This window comes from Cyprinus carpio, chromosome A6 (genome assembly GCF_018340385.1).
Source record: "Cyprinus carpio isolate SPL01 chromosome A6, ASM1834038v1, whole genome shotgun sequence".
NCBI lineage: Eukaryota > Metazoa > Chordata > Actinopteri > Cypriniformes > Cyprinidae > Cyprinus > Cyprinus carpio.
In genome coordinates this window covers 25,241,974-25,257,438 of record NC_056577.1, presented here as the reverse complement: position 1 = coordinate 25,257,438, position 15,465 = coordinate 25,241,974, and the positions used below count along the sequence as shown (strand labels likewise).

General features: G+C 34.1%; 1 protein-coding gene across 1 annotated transcript in view; it reads right to left on the bottom strand.

The window, feature by feature from the left end:
* Nucleotides 1–15,465, bottom strand: part of LOC109091335 (SLIT-ROBO Rho GTPase-activating protein 3) — a 68,753-nt gene that overhangs the window by 25,627 nt on the left and 27,661 nt on the right. The window contains exons 4-6 of the mRNA XM_042759205.1: nt 11,298–11,360; nt 3,442–3,627; nt 966–1,094 (exon numbers count right to left, since the gene is read on the bottom strand). Of these exons, the coding sequence (XP_042615139.1) occupies nt 966–1,094; nt 3,442–3,627; nt 11,298–11,360 (378 nt within the window). The remainder of the gene's footprint in view (nt 1–965; nt 1,095–3,441; nt 3,628–11,297; nt 11,361–15,465) is intronic.

The window sequence follows — 15,465 nt, the reverse complement described above, 5'->3', positions numbered from 1 at the left end:
AATGAGAGCCCTTTAAAGAGTTCTTCCAACTTAAACCTGTTAACTGTCTTAGGGATTTACATCTGTATAAAATAAACAGTATAGAACAGTATAGAAAAAGCCTAAAGGTTTATTGTCTGCTAACTTTTCCTAACAAAACGGTTACTACAAAGATTTACAAACAGTAAAATAGTGACTGCAGTAGTTTGCATAGAACAATAAATCTTGGCTTAAAAGTTATCTGTAATAGCTAATGTTTCCTCTTTGCTTTTTTGCTGTTATCAGGAAGTACCAATGTATGTGTGTGTGTGGTTTTATGTTTTCTTAAATTGCTCCAGGATATCAGGGCGTACTGATGGACAGCAATGTGACACTCTTTGCATCTCTCAGCAAAAATCACAGAGGTTTAGTTTATCTGCAGTGAGTGTACAAATGCTAACATGACAGAGACAGCAAAGACGAGCCAGTCGGGGAAATTATTTCAGTATACTTTACATTAGTCTCAGCAGATTTTTGATAGGATGATACCAGTGCGACCAACAGCCTGTTGCTGTATATGCAACAATTTTTGGTAAATTAAATGCATTAAAAGGGTTTATGTGCAATTAAGCTAGTAATTCCATGTTCTTGTTATAGAGCTGACAAAAATCATTCTGGTTTGGCAGAATAACAGTTTTAATCTTCTTTTGTAAAGCCGAATGAAGCTGCAAAATAGATTAGAAGGTTACAGTAATGGTGATTAATAATTCAATAAAAACACAAATACCAGAAGGAGAGGGGAATAAAATCAGAACTCATATCCAATTTACTAAAAATGACATTCTAGCAAACATTTAGAGAAAAGAAATCAGGCAAACCATATTAACACGGAGACACTTCACCCACAATGCAAAAAGAAACAGATGGAGCTGAGCCCTCATCAGTTCAAATGTTTAAATCCCAGGTGATACACACAAACAAACGCATGGCTCATTGTGCATACTCACATCAATCATATCCGAAACATCGTGGATGTAGTATTTCGCCACAACGGCGTTGGTGGCTGTCAGGTTCAATAAATAGTCATTGCGGGCTTTAGTGCATTTCAGTTTGTTCTCGGAGTACTTGGCTTGCCTCTGAAAAAGGGAAACAAAATAGAGAAGAAATCAGTTAATATAATAAACATTTAACTGATTTAATATTCCAATCTATAATTGGAAATTCAAAATGTATTTCCACATGATCAAAGGGGAAACTTGCCCCAGTCTCCACTATAAAAAAAAAAAATATCATTTTATTTTTATTATTATTAAATTATTATTACATAGTTTATTCAAAGACATAACATATCATATATTTTGGAGTCTACAGAGATCATAACTCACACTACACTTGAATAAAACCTTAAAAAGTGTGGGTGGGTGACGGGGTGTAAAGTGTTCCATATACAGTAGTTAAAAGCTGTGAATAAGCAATCTGCAACTTTTAAATGTATTAAATTGCACAGAACAACAAATTGATCAGTTAAAAAATGTAAATTCGGAGAGCATGAATAATAAAATACATCATATGAGAGTTCTCTGTGAATTGAAAAAAGACACAGAGACTGAGTCTCATCTGCTTGTGTTCTCCAGCTGGGTCCTGCTGAATTTTTCATCAAAAAGCTTGAGCACTCAAAGCAGACAGCTGCTCTAGTATCATTAATAACAGCTGACTGCTACATATACATACAGGTGTGCTAAGATCACGTTGGAGTCTGCTAGCCTGCAGAATCAGGTCAGGATGCAGCGAGAAACACAGAGCATCTATGGCTACCATGGTTATAAATAGTGTGAGGCTGAGTGGCTTTCTTGCCAACATCTCTACGCATTGCAGCCTGAAAAGGGGAGGAAGGGAGGGAGAGAGAGAACAGCTGAGAGAGAAAGAAAGCGACACAAAGAGCAAAAGTGAGAGAGCGCGCACACTGGCTAGTAAAGGAAACAGAATTCATTCACATGAAAACTGCCTCGTGTGAAAAGCAAAATATTCGTAAATGTTAATTTTTAAATTTTTTATGGTGCCATAGTCACTATGAGTTATCTTTCTGTAAGTGATAGAACCAACTATGAATTAGCATGAATTAAATGATTTACAGCTAAAGTCACTGACCTGAAATGTTGAATCTGGTTTGTGTGAGTAGTCAACCATTCACTCTCCAGGCTGTCTACAGTCTCACTGACCTCATTGTCCATTCATAGATAAAGCTCAGCCCACATTCATTTTTATAAACCCATCCATCAGGTTCATTCAAACCTTAGTGCCTGCACTGCTTTTAAGAGCTGATGAGAAGGTAACTAGGAAGAAGGCAGGGTTGCTACTAGGTGTAGAGGGTAAAGAAACTATCATGATAGGGCTACAAAATTTTGGGAAAATATAATTGGTATTTTTCCTAATAAAAACTGTGATCATGATTTCAAATGTGATTTAAAAAAAATGTATAGTGATTATATCAATATGACTCCAATAATAATAATAATTGTTATTATTATTAAATAAAAATGGAAGAATTAGAAATATTAGTCTTGTAATATTTTACTGTAACAAAGTCTATTACAATTATTACATCTAATACAATAATATTAATATTAATTGTATTAGATTAATATTAATAATATTAATCTAATAAATTTTATTTTATATATATATATATATATATATATAAAATATATAATATAGAGTATTAAAATATAATAATAATAATACAAATATTAAACATATTAAAAAGTATTACTTTTGTAATATTCCCCCTTAAAAATAAATGATATAAGAAAAAAAATATTTTTAAATTAATTAAATGTCTTAAATGAAGATTTTATTTCAAAGGAAAAATGCAGGAAGCCATTAAAGCTTCTCATTTGTTGAAAAAAAGACTCGAAGGAAAGAGGTTTTATAATCACTTCTCATTACAAGTTTGGGAACATTATAAGTGACCCAAACTTGGAGCACTTGAAGAGAAAAGTTTGTGCGGATCAGCATTTACTGCCAATCGAAGCTCTGGGTTTGCATTCGGAAGTTTTCTGGTTTGATCCTCACAAAGAGGTGTCACCATTGTGCTTTGAGCACTTAACCAAGAACAAGGACACTTAACTCAAGGTTCCTCCAGAGGGATTGTCTAATAAGAGTACTGAAACTAGCTTTGGATAAAAAGACATTGGTCATGACGAAGCAATATGGGCTTTCACTTCCTTCCAGTGGTTTTCGAAGGAAATCAAGGAGTGACAAAGGGCTAGCTTTATTCTCCATTGTGCACAGATAATATACACCACTTGAAATAACATAATCTTTCTCTTAAAGGGTCACAATCCTGCTTGAGAGTGTCGGGAGAAGAAATGAATGTGATTCTAGGCTGCAATGGCCCTTTGGTTTAATAAAAGCAGGGAGGCATTATGAGTCACTCTGCTGAGCATTATGAGCCCGGCCACTGGCTCTCCAGAGTAATCTCACCTTCTCCTTCATCTTCTCAATCTTCCTGACTGAGCTGCGGCGCTGGGGTCGGTCCTCGTGGCGCAGGAGGTTGACGTTGAGGTCTCCAGATTTGCTGAACTGTTTCTCTTCTTGTTTCTCAGCCTCCTTCAACTTGCTTTCTGCACTGATGCTCTCCGTGTGGTACATGTGATAGGTCTTCATCACCTGTAGGATGATATAAAATACTATAAAGACTAGTTTAACAGCATCACACTATATCTGAACCAGATGGGCAATAAAATCTCTGTCATGTGAGTTTTTGTCCTAACTAGCTGTGAAAACAAATGATATTTGCATATGATATTTGGTATTCATTTCTGCTGTTTCACTTGGTTGCCCCGCCCACTCCAAAATCATATTGGTCCGAAATCCTGCTTAAGAAAAATACCATTTAAAATCCTCTTAGCAATGTTTTAAAAACATTTTTGAACAAGCTAATAATCTCCCAATTACACCAATGGCTTTTGGAATCAGTGACCTCAAAACTGTTGGAATACTGAAAGCATTAATCTATGAAGGGAAATACTTTGAGAAAGAAAAAATACACCACTGTTTAAAACTTTTATTCAGCAAGGATGCACTAAATTGATTCAAAAAAGTGACAGTAGAGACATTTATAATGGTACATAAAAATGTAAATGTATTATTCAAAGAATCTTAAAGGCTGGAGTAATGGCTGCTGAAAATTCAGCTTTGCCATCACAGGAATAAATTACATTTTAAAACATATTAAGATAGAATACAGTTATTTTAAACTGTAATGTTACTGACTTTACTGTATTTTTGATTACATAAACGCAGCCTTGGAAGAGAGTATTAATTTTGTGCATTAAATTGGGACAGAAGAAAGTAACAAACACTGAAAAAACTTGTACACTTCCGGTTTATGTGGGACAAAATCCTGAATTATACTAGAACGTTCATAAAAATGTAAATGAGAATATGTACCAGAGAACCCAACCCAAAGCTTTAAATGGCAAACAACAATGAAACTTTTCATAAATGTTATTCTCACATTTACTCAAAATGAAGACATCTATAATTTTCCTTGGTGATACAAAACAACTCAATCCTGACACTTCCTTGAAATGATCTCCAAACTAGTTTATTTCCAGAGAAGCTGTGCAGGTCTCAGTTAAGAAGGATCAGTTGTATTCCCGTCAGCTCTACAGAGCAGATCACCTCATGAATATGCATAGGAGTACGGACTTGGCAGCAGAAGTATCCATAATCCTGCCTCTTTCCACCAAGTCCAAGCCTTCCATTCAAGCCCGGGTTGACAGAGGCTGAAGGAGGGGGCGATCTAAGGACAATAAGATTCTGAAGGAAGTGTGTATGAAACACAAAGCTGATTCAAACAGAACCACACATTTTGCTGACTCCGACGACAAAGCTCTCTGTACGACTGAGGTGTTCGCAACGATGTAAACTGTTTTACCTCATGTCTGATTGGTGTGACCCAGTCTGCTATTCAACCCCATTATCCTCTCTGCTCAAACAATAGAACATTTAGCATAGAAGTGAAAGGGGAGGGGGGTTCACTGCACCATTGCCCAGCTTTATTCCGCTCCTTATAGCCGGCAGATGCCTGTCTGATGGTGTTTTCAATAAAATGCTTATTAAATCAGCCAGCCTGCAAGCGTCTACAGACTGCTCATCTGCACCGACCCTGACATTAATGTACATACACTCAGCTATTGCACTCTAACTTTACACCCACATATCATCTGATCATTCCAGAGGAGGTCATCAAGTGCGTCCGCATGATGGCACTATGCATGCTTTTAGTGCTGCTTCCCCTGTGATTTAAAGGTGAAATGTGTCTGTGCTACTCCAATTTAAAATTAAACTGCAAAATAATTGTCTGCGTCCCGGTTTTCCCCCATTGCCTATTATTTGGACAAATAAGTAGTCCTGTCTCAAATTTTCAGCATTGAAAGTTAACATAAAAAACTGCTCAAACAACACTTTGAAAGCACCACAGCCACCATGTTTACACTTTTTTGTGGAGGTTAACCTATAAATGCCTATAGCTTTAACCAATAAAAGAAAATGTTTACCCAAAATTTAAATTCTGACATTACTTACACCCTCATGTAATTCTTAAACCACTTTCTTTTCCTTTGTGGATCACATGTCCAATTGTAAATGATTTAATTTAGGGGTGTAGCAATCAAAAAATGCAAACTGAATACATAATTTACTGAATTTAATAACTGATGATAATAACTGAATAACTGTAATGGTATTCAATTAAGTGTACATGTATTACCTAAAAATAAAGTTTTTGAGCATCACAAATGAAACGTGAATTGTACCAAAATCTGACAAATCATGAAAAAAAACCTCTAAAGAATCAATGTCAGAGCAAATATTTACAATCTTATTACTTACATACTTATTTCTGAATATAAACTGAATATAAAAATTACAAATGTTACCTTCTATCAATATGACAATTTTCTAAGCTTGAGGTTTGTATGATTTTTTAAAATGATTTTAAAAGAAGTTTCTTGTGCTCACCAATGCTGCATTTACTTAAACAAAACTAAAGTAAAAACAGTAATATTGTGAAATACTATTAGAATTTAAAATAACCGTTTTCTTTTTCAGCATATTTAAAAAATGTAATTTATTCCTGTGATGTGGTGCTCAAGAAACATTTCTTTTAACGATCAATGCTGAAAACAGTTTAGCAGCTGTGGAAACAAACAAACAAACAAAAAATACTTCTTTCAGTTTTTTTTTGATTAATATTTTTAAGAATAAGATCAACTGCGCCAAAAAATATGAACAATTTTAGTCACAAATACTTCAAAATATTGACATACACATGATGAAGCCATGTTAAATGCTCTAAATTCAATACACTTACACCATTAGCTTTGTTCTTCGAACTAATATAACATGTTCCAATCATTAAACGTTACACAGGATCCAGGCCCAATGTCCCTAGTATTCCCTGATGGAAAAAGCTGTTTCCTCAGGCTCATTATAAGAGGATGCAAAGGATGTTTCACAGAGAAGTGCAAGCTGTGTCTGGCTCATGGACAGATCACCAGCTCTTTTAACAGGGTCTAGTAAACATACACAGATGTCTGAAATGTCTTTCTGAAAGCTAACCGATTCTTAGATGGTGTTCTCTGCCGTTTCACATACGGTTGTGTTAAAGATGCAGCCATTACAAAGTTGATGGAGGGCAACATTTGTTAGAATCTGCTGCAGTATGCATGTTTGAAGAGACCATTAAAATAACAGCCTTCTATGCTGCATGGAATATTACATACAAACCTTACACATCATCAGCATATATGTAACATTATAACATAATAATAATACAACTAAGAACTGATCCATCAGAATTGAATGACATTATTTTATCATTTTCAATGACATAAATCGGCTAAACAGTACAACACTCAAAGTGACACAATCTTAAATCTGCAGGCAGGGTGATATTATTATTAATAAAAATACTGAGCGGGTGAATAAATTTGACAGGACCTATGTACTCCAGTGCAGGAGAAAATCTAGGTTAGCACTCAGCTCCTCCCCAAGCTGTCACCCATCAACTCATGCTGCTCAAAGAGAACACAGCAAAGGAACATGTTTACAAGCAGGTTTGATGGACATGACTGGCATCAAAATTGTATTTACAGGCATGTTGAGGTGAAATGACCTAAGCTGTAAAGAGCAATGCTTGGGCAAGATTGACATTAGATACAGCATAGGGATCTCTTTAAACACATGCACTTATGGTTTACACGTACATGCTGTTGTAACTAGAGAAAAGATTGAAATAAAATGTAAAAAGGTCTCACACAAATGATTTTTAATAGGTTGGCAAATTCTGCTCTGGTACAGATCTGATGAAAATGTGTAGCTTGCAAAATAACCATAGTTTAACTATGGTGTTGTGTAGTAAGATCACATGTAATACACATATAATACTCCTCCTCGTGGTTACATCAAACTAAATACGGTTTCTATAAAAATCTATGGTGTGTTTAATGAAAACAGTAGTAATATAAAAATGTAATATAATATATTTTATATATACATAATATAAATATAAATGTATATAGAACATTTTATAAAAATTTTAAACCTGTGACTAAATTGCAATTTTTACTAAAACGTTATTTTTAAGGAATTATTTTTTAGAATGTTTTTCACAAAACAAACAAACAAAAAATCACTGCTGAAACCATCTGTTTTAAAACAAAAAACTTGCCTTCACCACATGAAACACATTCTCACAATTCTTAAGTTGAGGAACTGACAAAACATTTATTCTCACATGGAACACCAATGAGGTTTTGTGGCCTAAGTTTGTCCGAGAGCTGTGCAAGGATAGTCTCTTTTCCTTTGCTAAGCCGCATTAGCTCAGTATTTGAGCACTAGCCAGAAACCTTAAACTAACTTGCAATGATTTATATACAACTTCCATTTCCACAGAAACTGCCCGGAGCACGTCTGTGTGCTTCTGTACTACGGTACACAACCTAACGGCTACCATTTCAACTTCTTGAACACTGCAGAAAAATGTGAAGCATTCCAACGAAACTATTTACCTGTCGACCGGCCAAAAACAGACTCTCTTTTGTAAGACCTTGTGATCAACAAAGACTGGCAAAATGGGCCACACAGACTCATTCATCATATTAGACTGATGCTGTGCACTGCATGCAGGCTGATGCCTTCAAGACCCTGAAGAGTCAGAGGACCATGGCAATGAATGACAATCTTGTTCAGAACATTAAAGAATAGGAAAGAAAGGTGGAACTTCAATTTCTGCAATAAGCATAATATGATTTCTCCTGTTTACCATAGCATAAAAGCGGCATGAGATGCAACCTGTTTGAATAAGAGAAAGAAACGACACCATATTATTTCTTTGGTTTTGAAGGTCTGCAGTTCTGCAGGTCTGCAATGAAGGTCTGCAAATTTAATTCACATTAAATTAAGTCACATGTCAATGTCTTTGGGGAGGGGCTCCCAAAGTCAACACCCAATTATTATGCATAGAAGCATGCTTAATAGAGCTTCAAGTACAGTCGTGCAAGGACACTACACTGATTTCCTTAAAGCTGCAGAATTTATAATGAGCTGTTTTTCTATCATTTAGAAAAAGGATTACTATTCTCAAATACAATACACAACCATTTTCAATGTTCTTCAGCTCTCATTTGTTATAGGCCTGTTCACAGGCAAAAGCTGCTGAGCTTTCACTTTCCACAAACTGTGTGCAAAGTGCACAGAACTTTCCATTACAAAAATAACAGCAAACTACTACTTTAAATTTTTCAAGCTTCTTAGATGGAAATAAAAATAAATAAATGCAATTTTGGTGTTCAATCTGATTGATGGATTACCTAGACTTTGCACATAGAAGACTGTACTGAACATTTTAATGAATAGATATCGCCATACTTTCCCCAGCTGATTAATCACAGTACATTAAGACAACTGTTTCGTATTACAATTTTTCTGAAATGTTATATTTAAATACACAAATGAGTCATTGTATAATTAGATATGCACTCATCTTCATACATTTCTAGAACAGAAATCTAAACATTAAACTAAGCCGAGTACAAAATTCTTTTTTTTCTTGCTTGTTGTTTTGTTGACATTGGGGAGTTAAAGGTTTTACAGGGGATTTTAGATATCTCTTTTAGCACTCCATAATTCAGAATATACTGTCAACAGCCAGAAAAATAAATCACCATGTTTTCAGGAACAAAATGCTATATAAATCAGGCGAATGATATCTAAACAAACCAGTCTGTACAACACTTATAGGAATAAAAACTGTAAAGTTCGGTGTATGTACTACTGAAGTGGCGATTTCACTCACTTTGATAAAACAGCCATATATTTTCATTGAAATGTGCAGACGTAAATAGACAATAAACACTTAAATGTGCATTTTGAATGTTTTCATTCCACTAGTCTGAAATGGAAGCAAAATAGCACAAAATCTCAAAATTGACCAGTGCATGAAAAAATAAACTGTTGATTTTGCCTGTGGCTCCTTGCTTTAATACCCAAGAAAGAAAGTCAAGAATCATTGATCATCCTAATTCACAAACACATTGCAAAACTAACGCAGAAATTCCACATTGCACATTGGGACTGTCAGAAGCTTTACATTTATATTTCTTATTCTACATTCAAAACACATAACTCAACCACAGGAAGGGGGCAGAGGGATCAATACTTAAGGCTTCTAGTGCAGGCTCTCTTTCATTTTTATTGTCAAGCTGTATATCAAGAACAGTTGATCAGAAGCAAGCCACTATGCTCTATCAAGCATACGTTATATAGAAGTTTTCAAAGTGAGACAAAATTTGTGATATTCATCACACTGTTTAGCATAATCCTCAGACTGTTGAATAATTCATGTTAATTGTGAACCTACGACCTACCAATATAAGGGAAAAAAACAAACACTGACATTTAAAATTGTATATAAAAATGTATGCTTCATGAAGTTTAAAATAAATTAAATGTAAGACCGCTGAATTAAAAATGGCAAAACTGCAGAACTAAATACATATTTTACACTATGTTTGTGTGTGTGTGTGTGTGTGTGTGTGTATATATATATATATATATATATATATATATATATATATATATATATATATACATAAATACAAACACACACATGCACATTCATATACTGTATATCATCAAAACTGATAACACTGCACAGCCTATACTCCAATAATACAGTAGCAGAGAAATGACATACTAAATATTTTGTGACCACAATGATGCAGAACGTAATAATTTAACTCTTTCTGCAGGTATTCAGTATCCTGACAGGCTCTATTTGAGGAAAAAAGAGGAAGGGTGGCAGGGGAAGGATAATGATCCTCTCCAGCGATACATTACACTCCCTGTCAGTGACCTTGAAACACATCAGCGTCAGAGCGCCTGATCCCAAACCGCATATGTGTGCGTTTCAATAATTTAAAAGGAAGTAACAGTCTATTCCTGATTCATAAGTATCATATCTATTCTCGTAAGGATTTAAGAATGGCTTAGGACTGTGTTTTATTGTTTCAGATTTTTTATGGTAGGTGGGGTACAACCACATTTTAGACTTTTTTGACACTGCAATTTACAACCGTAGTCAAGAGATGACAAAATAGGAGAATGATCATATGAGCTAAACTGTGACTAGTTTTATCCAGAGATGCGGGTGAGACATTTTACTATGCCACTTGCATAAAGATGCAAAGGGGACATCTGGAATAGGTCGAGCGATGGAGAAGAATCTCCCTCTGATGTCCTGTCATGGGTGACAACATTAATCTCAGCCTGCTCCTCTGCAACGATAGCTATTTCATTCAGGGAGAAAAACTGAGGCCCAAAGAAAGAGGATGCATCTTGGTTGACGTAAGAGAAACTAAAGCAATGGAATCAAAGAAGGATTTGGCTTCTAATGACCCAGATTCTGAAGCAAATTAAAATGCAATGTGGATGTGACTTAAGATGTGCCCACTATAATGCTCTACCAGGTGACTCTACCAACCTACTATTTTCCCATCACTAGCACTATCGCAAATAGTACCACTTTCATTATTCCCTGAAAAAACCCCCTTGATTCAGTTTCCCATCCTTTAATAGAAAACTATGTGAAGCAACAGTTTCTTTCTTCTCCAAGTTGTCGCACAGCCAAACTGTTTTTGTTTTTGGCCAGAGAGTCAGCGTTTCCATGGTGCATGGCAGGACACAGCGGGTGAGAGCTCCATTCAGAGGGAGAGCGAGAAAAATAGTGAAGGAAAAATAAAGAGAGAGAGATTGAGAGACATTATACTCACAGTGTACAGCTCGTTTGTCACTTTCACCAGCTCCTCGTGCATCTGAATGCCAATTTCTTTACTCTGCAACACACACAAAAATAAAATAAAAAAATACACAAAATGGGTCACAAATTAGTCAGACTCTAAACTCTGCAGTAACAATACATTATAGATTAGAATATACTAAAAAACAACAAAAAAAGAACAGAAACATCTAGAAACATTAAAAACTCATTTCCTATTTGCCAGACAAGAAGTACTGCAAATTCAATTCCATTAATCATTTTTACAACCCCATGTTTTTTGATGGTGTCATGTTAAAGATGTTGTTTTCCCCTTTTTGTAGACTGGTAATATGTTGCACAAATATCTTTTATATAACATTCCAAGCATCACAAACATACTTGACCCAGATCAAAAATGCAAGGTTTAAAAAAATAAATACATAAATGGTCACCCTTTATTTTAAGGTCCAATGCTCACTATTAATTAACTATTAACTACAACTTTTGCCTCGGTAAACTCCTAATTACTGCCTAGTAAGGTAGTTGTTAAGTTTGTAATATGCATAGTATAGTATAGTATAGTATAGTATAGTATAGTATAGTATAGTATAGTATAGTATAGTATAGTATAGTATAGTAATATGCATGCTAATAAGCAACTAGTTAATAGTGAGAATTGGCCCCTATACTAAAGTGTTAGCAAATAAATAAATAACTAATTTAAAAAAGGCAGCTTGGTTTGACAAAGATGACTATGGGTTTCAGTACTGGTTGACTGAATATTTAATTGGATGTTCTATCATCATCATCAGGCTGGAGGCTTCATCTTTCTCATTGCTGTATGGCGACCACACTATATTGTCACAATATGCCAAAAAGGCTCATGTTTTCATTTGATACAACACGTTTCAAATAACCTCTTTAGCATCATTTCCTGCGTTTTTGTAAACAGTGGTTCAGAAAGGAACCAGGCTGATTCAGATACTCTGACTGTGACACTGAAAATTGCTTATGCTTTCCTGTGGTAAAATAATTATTTAATAATGCTATAAACAAGTTAATGGGAAAGAAGACAACTCTACGAGGGGAGAAAAACATTTTGTACCTCCTCCCACACAGCATAGCTACTCCTGCTTACATGCACATGTACACACACCTGCTGCCGTGTGAGCCGAGAAAATGTAGTGCATTTAACTCTAAAGTCAGAGGCACAATCTGGTAGATATTAGAGGGCAAGAACTCCAGGGAAGCTGGAAACTGTTCACTGCAAGCACAGGTTTTTTTCATCAGGCATAAAAGACAAAGACTGGCTCAGATAGACACATTCAGACACAACAAAAGTCTGGTAAAACTCCCATGCCCACAGAGTCTACAGGTACAAGCATTACCTTTCCTGTCAACTGTTCAAAAGCTGTGCGTAGGAATGATGCATTATTCAAAAAAAAAAGAAAACAAAGCAGATGACAAAACCATGCAAAGTACAAAAAGAAAACAAAACATAAAATGATATCAAATGGCACGTAAAACACTGATTTATCTAAAGTTGTTATTGTTGACTGAAAGTAAAACTTTCAAAAAATTGATTTCTGGAAAGCTGAAAAAATAAATATTAGTTGAAAAATGTAAACTTTAAAAACAATTGAACAAAAATTAGAAACGGTGCACTGGCAGCTAACTTAAATAAGTGGTACAATTATTACAAAATCTAAAAATGCAATAAAAATAAACCTAACCAGAAATATTGGACAAAAGACAAAAGCGCATAACAAAATATAAATAATAATAATAATAATTTAAGACTAATTTAAAATATTAATAAATATTGTATAATACTAAAATAACACTATACCACATGCTGCTGGAATGATCCATCCTGCACAAAGAACATTTTTCGATATTTTGATGTAATAGAGAGCTGTCATATTTTAAAATATACATAACGCGTGAGCTTGATCCCAGTCTACTTGAATGAATTACCCCAGTAGCCCTCCAATGCCCTTTTATGTTCATAAAGCATAATGGACCATAATTCCCAGTGATCAATAAAGGCTACAGCATGAGTAGTCAGATAGTCAAAAAATAATCTCCCTCTACACATGAATGTGTACATAAATATACACACTTACCCCTGCCACCAATTTACACATCTATTCATTCATACTAATGGGATAAGCACCTTACCTCATATGTGCCTCAAACACCTCATTCATATGTGTTTTTGTTTTTAGGAAACATGTAGACTTAATATAGCACAAAATCTGATGAAAGAGATGAAATGCCTGAATAAAAAAATTGTCAAGCATATAAACACATAATCACCGCTCAGGAGACTTAAATGAGAACAGAATTAATATGGATAATATAGCTAAGAATTGTTTTTTTATTTATTTATTTTAATTATTTTTTCAAATTTGATTACAAATGTTTATATTCAGGCATGTACCAATATTAAATTATTTATTTAAATATGAATTATTTAAATAAACAAGATCATGTTATTGCAGATAACAAATGAAATGTCTAATATTCTAATTTCTTACTATTTTGTCATTTTGAAGTAAATTAAAAAATAAAACAAATCAAGGATTTGCTACAAGTGAATTTAGGCATCACAACACTATAACATTCAATCTAAATTGATATTTATTTTAAGATTACATTTAACCGTGTTTTTATTACTGTTTTTTAAGGTTCATTATGATTATTATTGTTATTAAATATTCAGGTTTTTTGGGTAAAGATATAAATAAATTAAAAACAAATAAAAATACATTGTAAAAAAATAACAATAAATGCCTGGGTCATATGTTCACAGAAAAAACATGAAATTATTACCAAGCGAAAATTGCTTAACAAGACAGGACATTATATCTTGTAAGATAATGAGGTGTTCCCCTTTTCTTTATCTTCTCACAAACCCACTCCAAATTCATGCTTTTGCTGAGCCAAATCAGGCATTATTACGGCTCATGGGGATTGAGAATCCGTATTACTGCATGCATCACACTCACAGCGGAGAATATATGGCAACAGCTCTCAGTGGAAACCTCTGATGCAATATTAAGAAAGAGCCAAAGCCACTGACACACTCTTGCCGCTGGTAACACTAGTATAAGAGTGTTCAAAATGCTGTCAGGCTACAATACTTGTTTCCCGCTTTTTGCTGCTCATACATCCTCATCCGACCCACCAGCGAAATGTTTCGCTGACTTCAGGTGTACGTTTCTCTTCTCACTGTGTGCTGGAATCCTCTGACGTGGACAAAACTGCTGTTAGTGTTTACTAACTGCTGTTGAGTATCTCAAACACGTAATTAAAGAAAAAGTTCAAATAAGAGCTTAAGGATGTAAGAAAGGCTATTCATTATCATTCCAGACAGCAGACTCATGTTGCTAGACTGGTGATTTTCAACAACTTTTTTTTTTACACTACACATAAATCACACATCAAACCAAATAATAACACAAAAATACAAGAGTACCAAAAGTAATCAAAAATGTCCTTAAAAATCACATACTGAAATGTAATAATTATATTATGAACAGTGAGTATGTTCTATAGCCACAGTGTTGTAAATACAATTATAAAATATCACATTTCTGAACAAGTTCAGTTATTTTTAGTGAATCAAAAACACACTGTACAACACATGAACAAGTATTGTATTATTGTACGTTTGTACTATTATATGTTAATTTTATGGATCAAATTTCGTTTTGATGTATACAATGACAATAAAATTAACTGAACTGACTTTTTTGAGCCAGTCCTTTTATTGAATTATTAAAAAAGTCACATATTAAAGTGTTTATGAGTTTATCATTTTTACTAGTTATGAAAGTTTGACACTATTTTATTTTATATCCAGATTTTAATAATATTTATGATTATTGGTGATGATATTTGTAGAAAAAAATAAAATAAAAATTAATGGCATTCATTTTTTTATATCAAGTTAGAACGTTCTCTATATTTCTAAGAACATTAGCTGAAAAAAATATATATATTGGGGCATTCTAACTGTAATATGCCAAAATGAATCAAAATTGACTCAAAATTAACTGTATTCTGAATCACATCGAACTGAAAGTGAATTAAAGTCAAATCTGTAAAGATATGCAGGCCTGTTTATAAATATAAGCCTGTCACATCACAGCAGCACTCAAGCATGCATTCATACA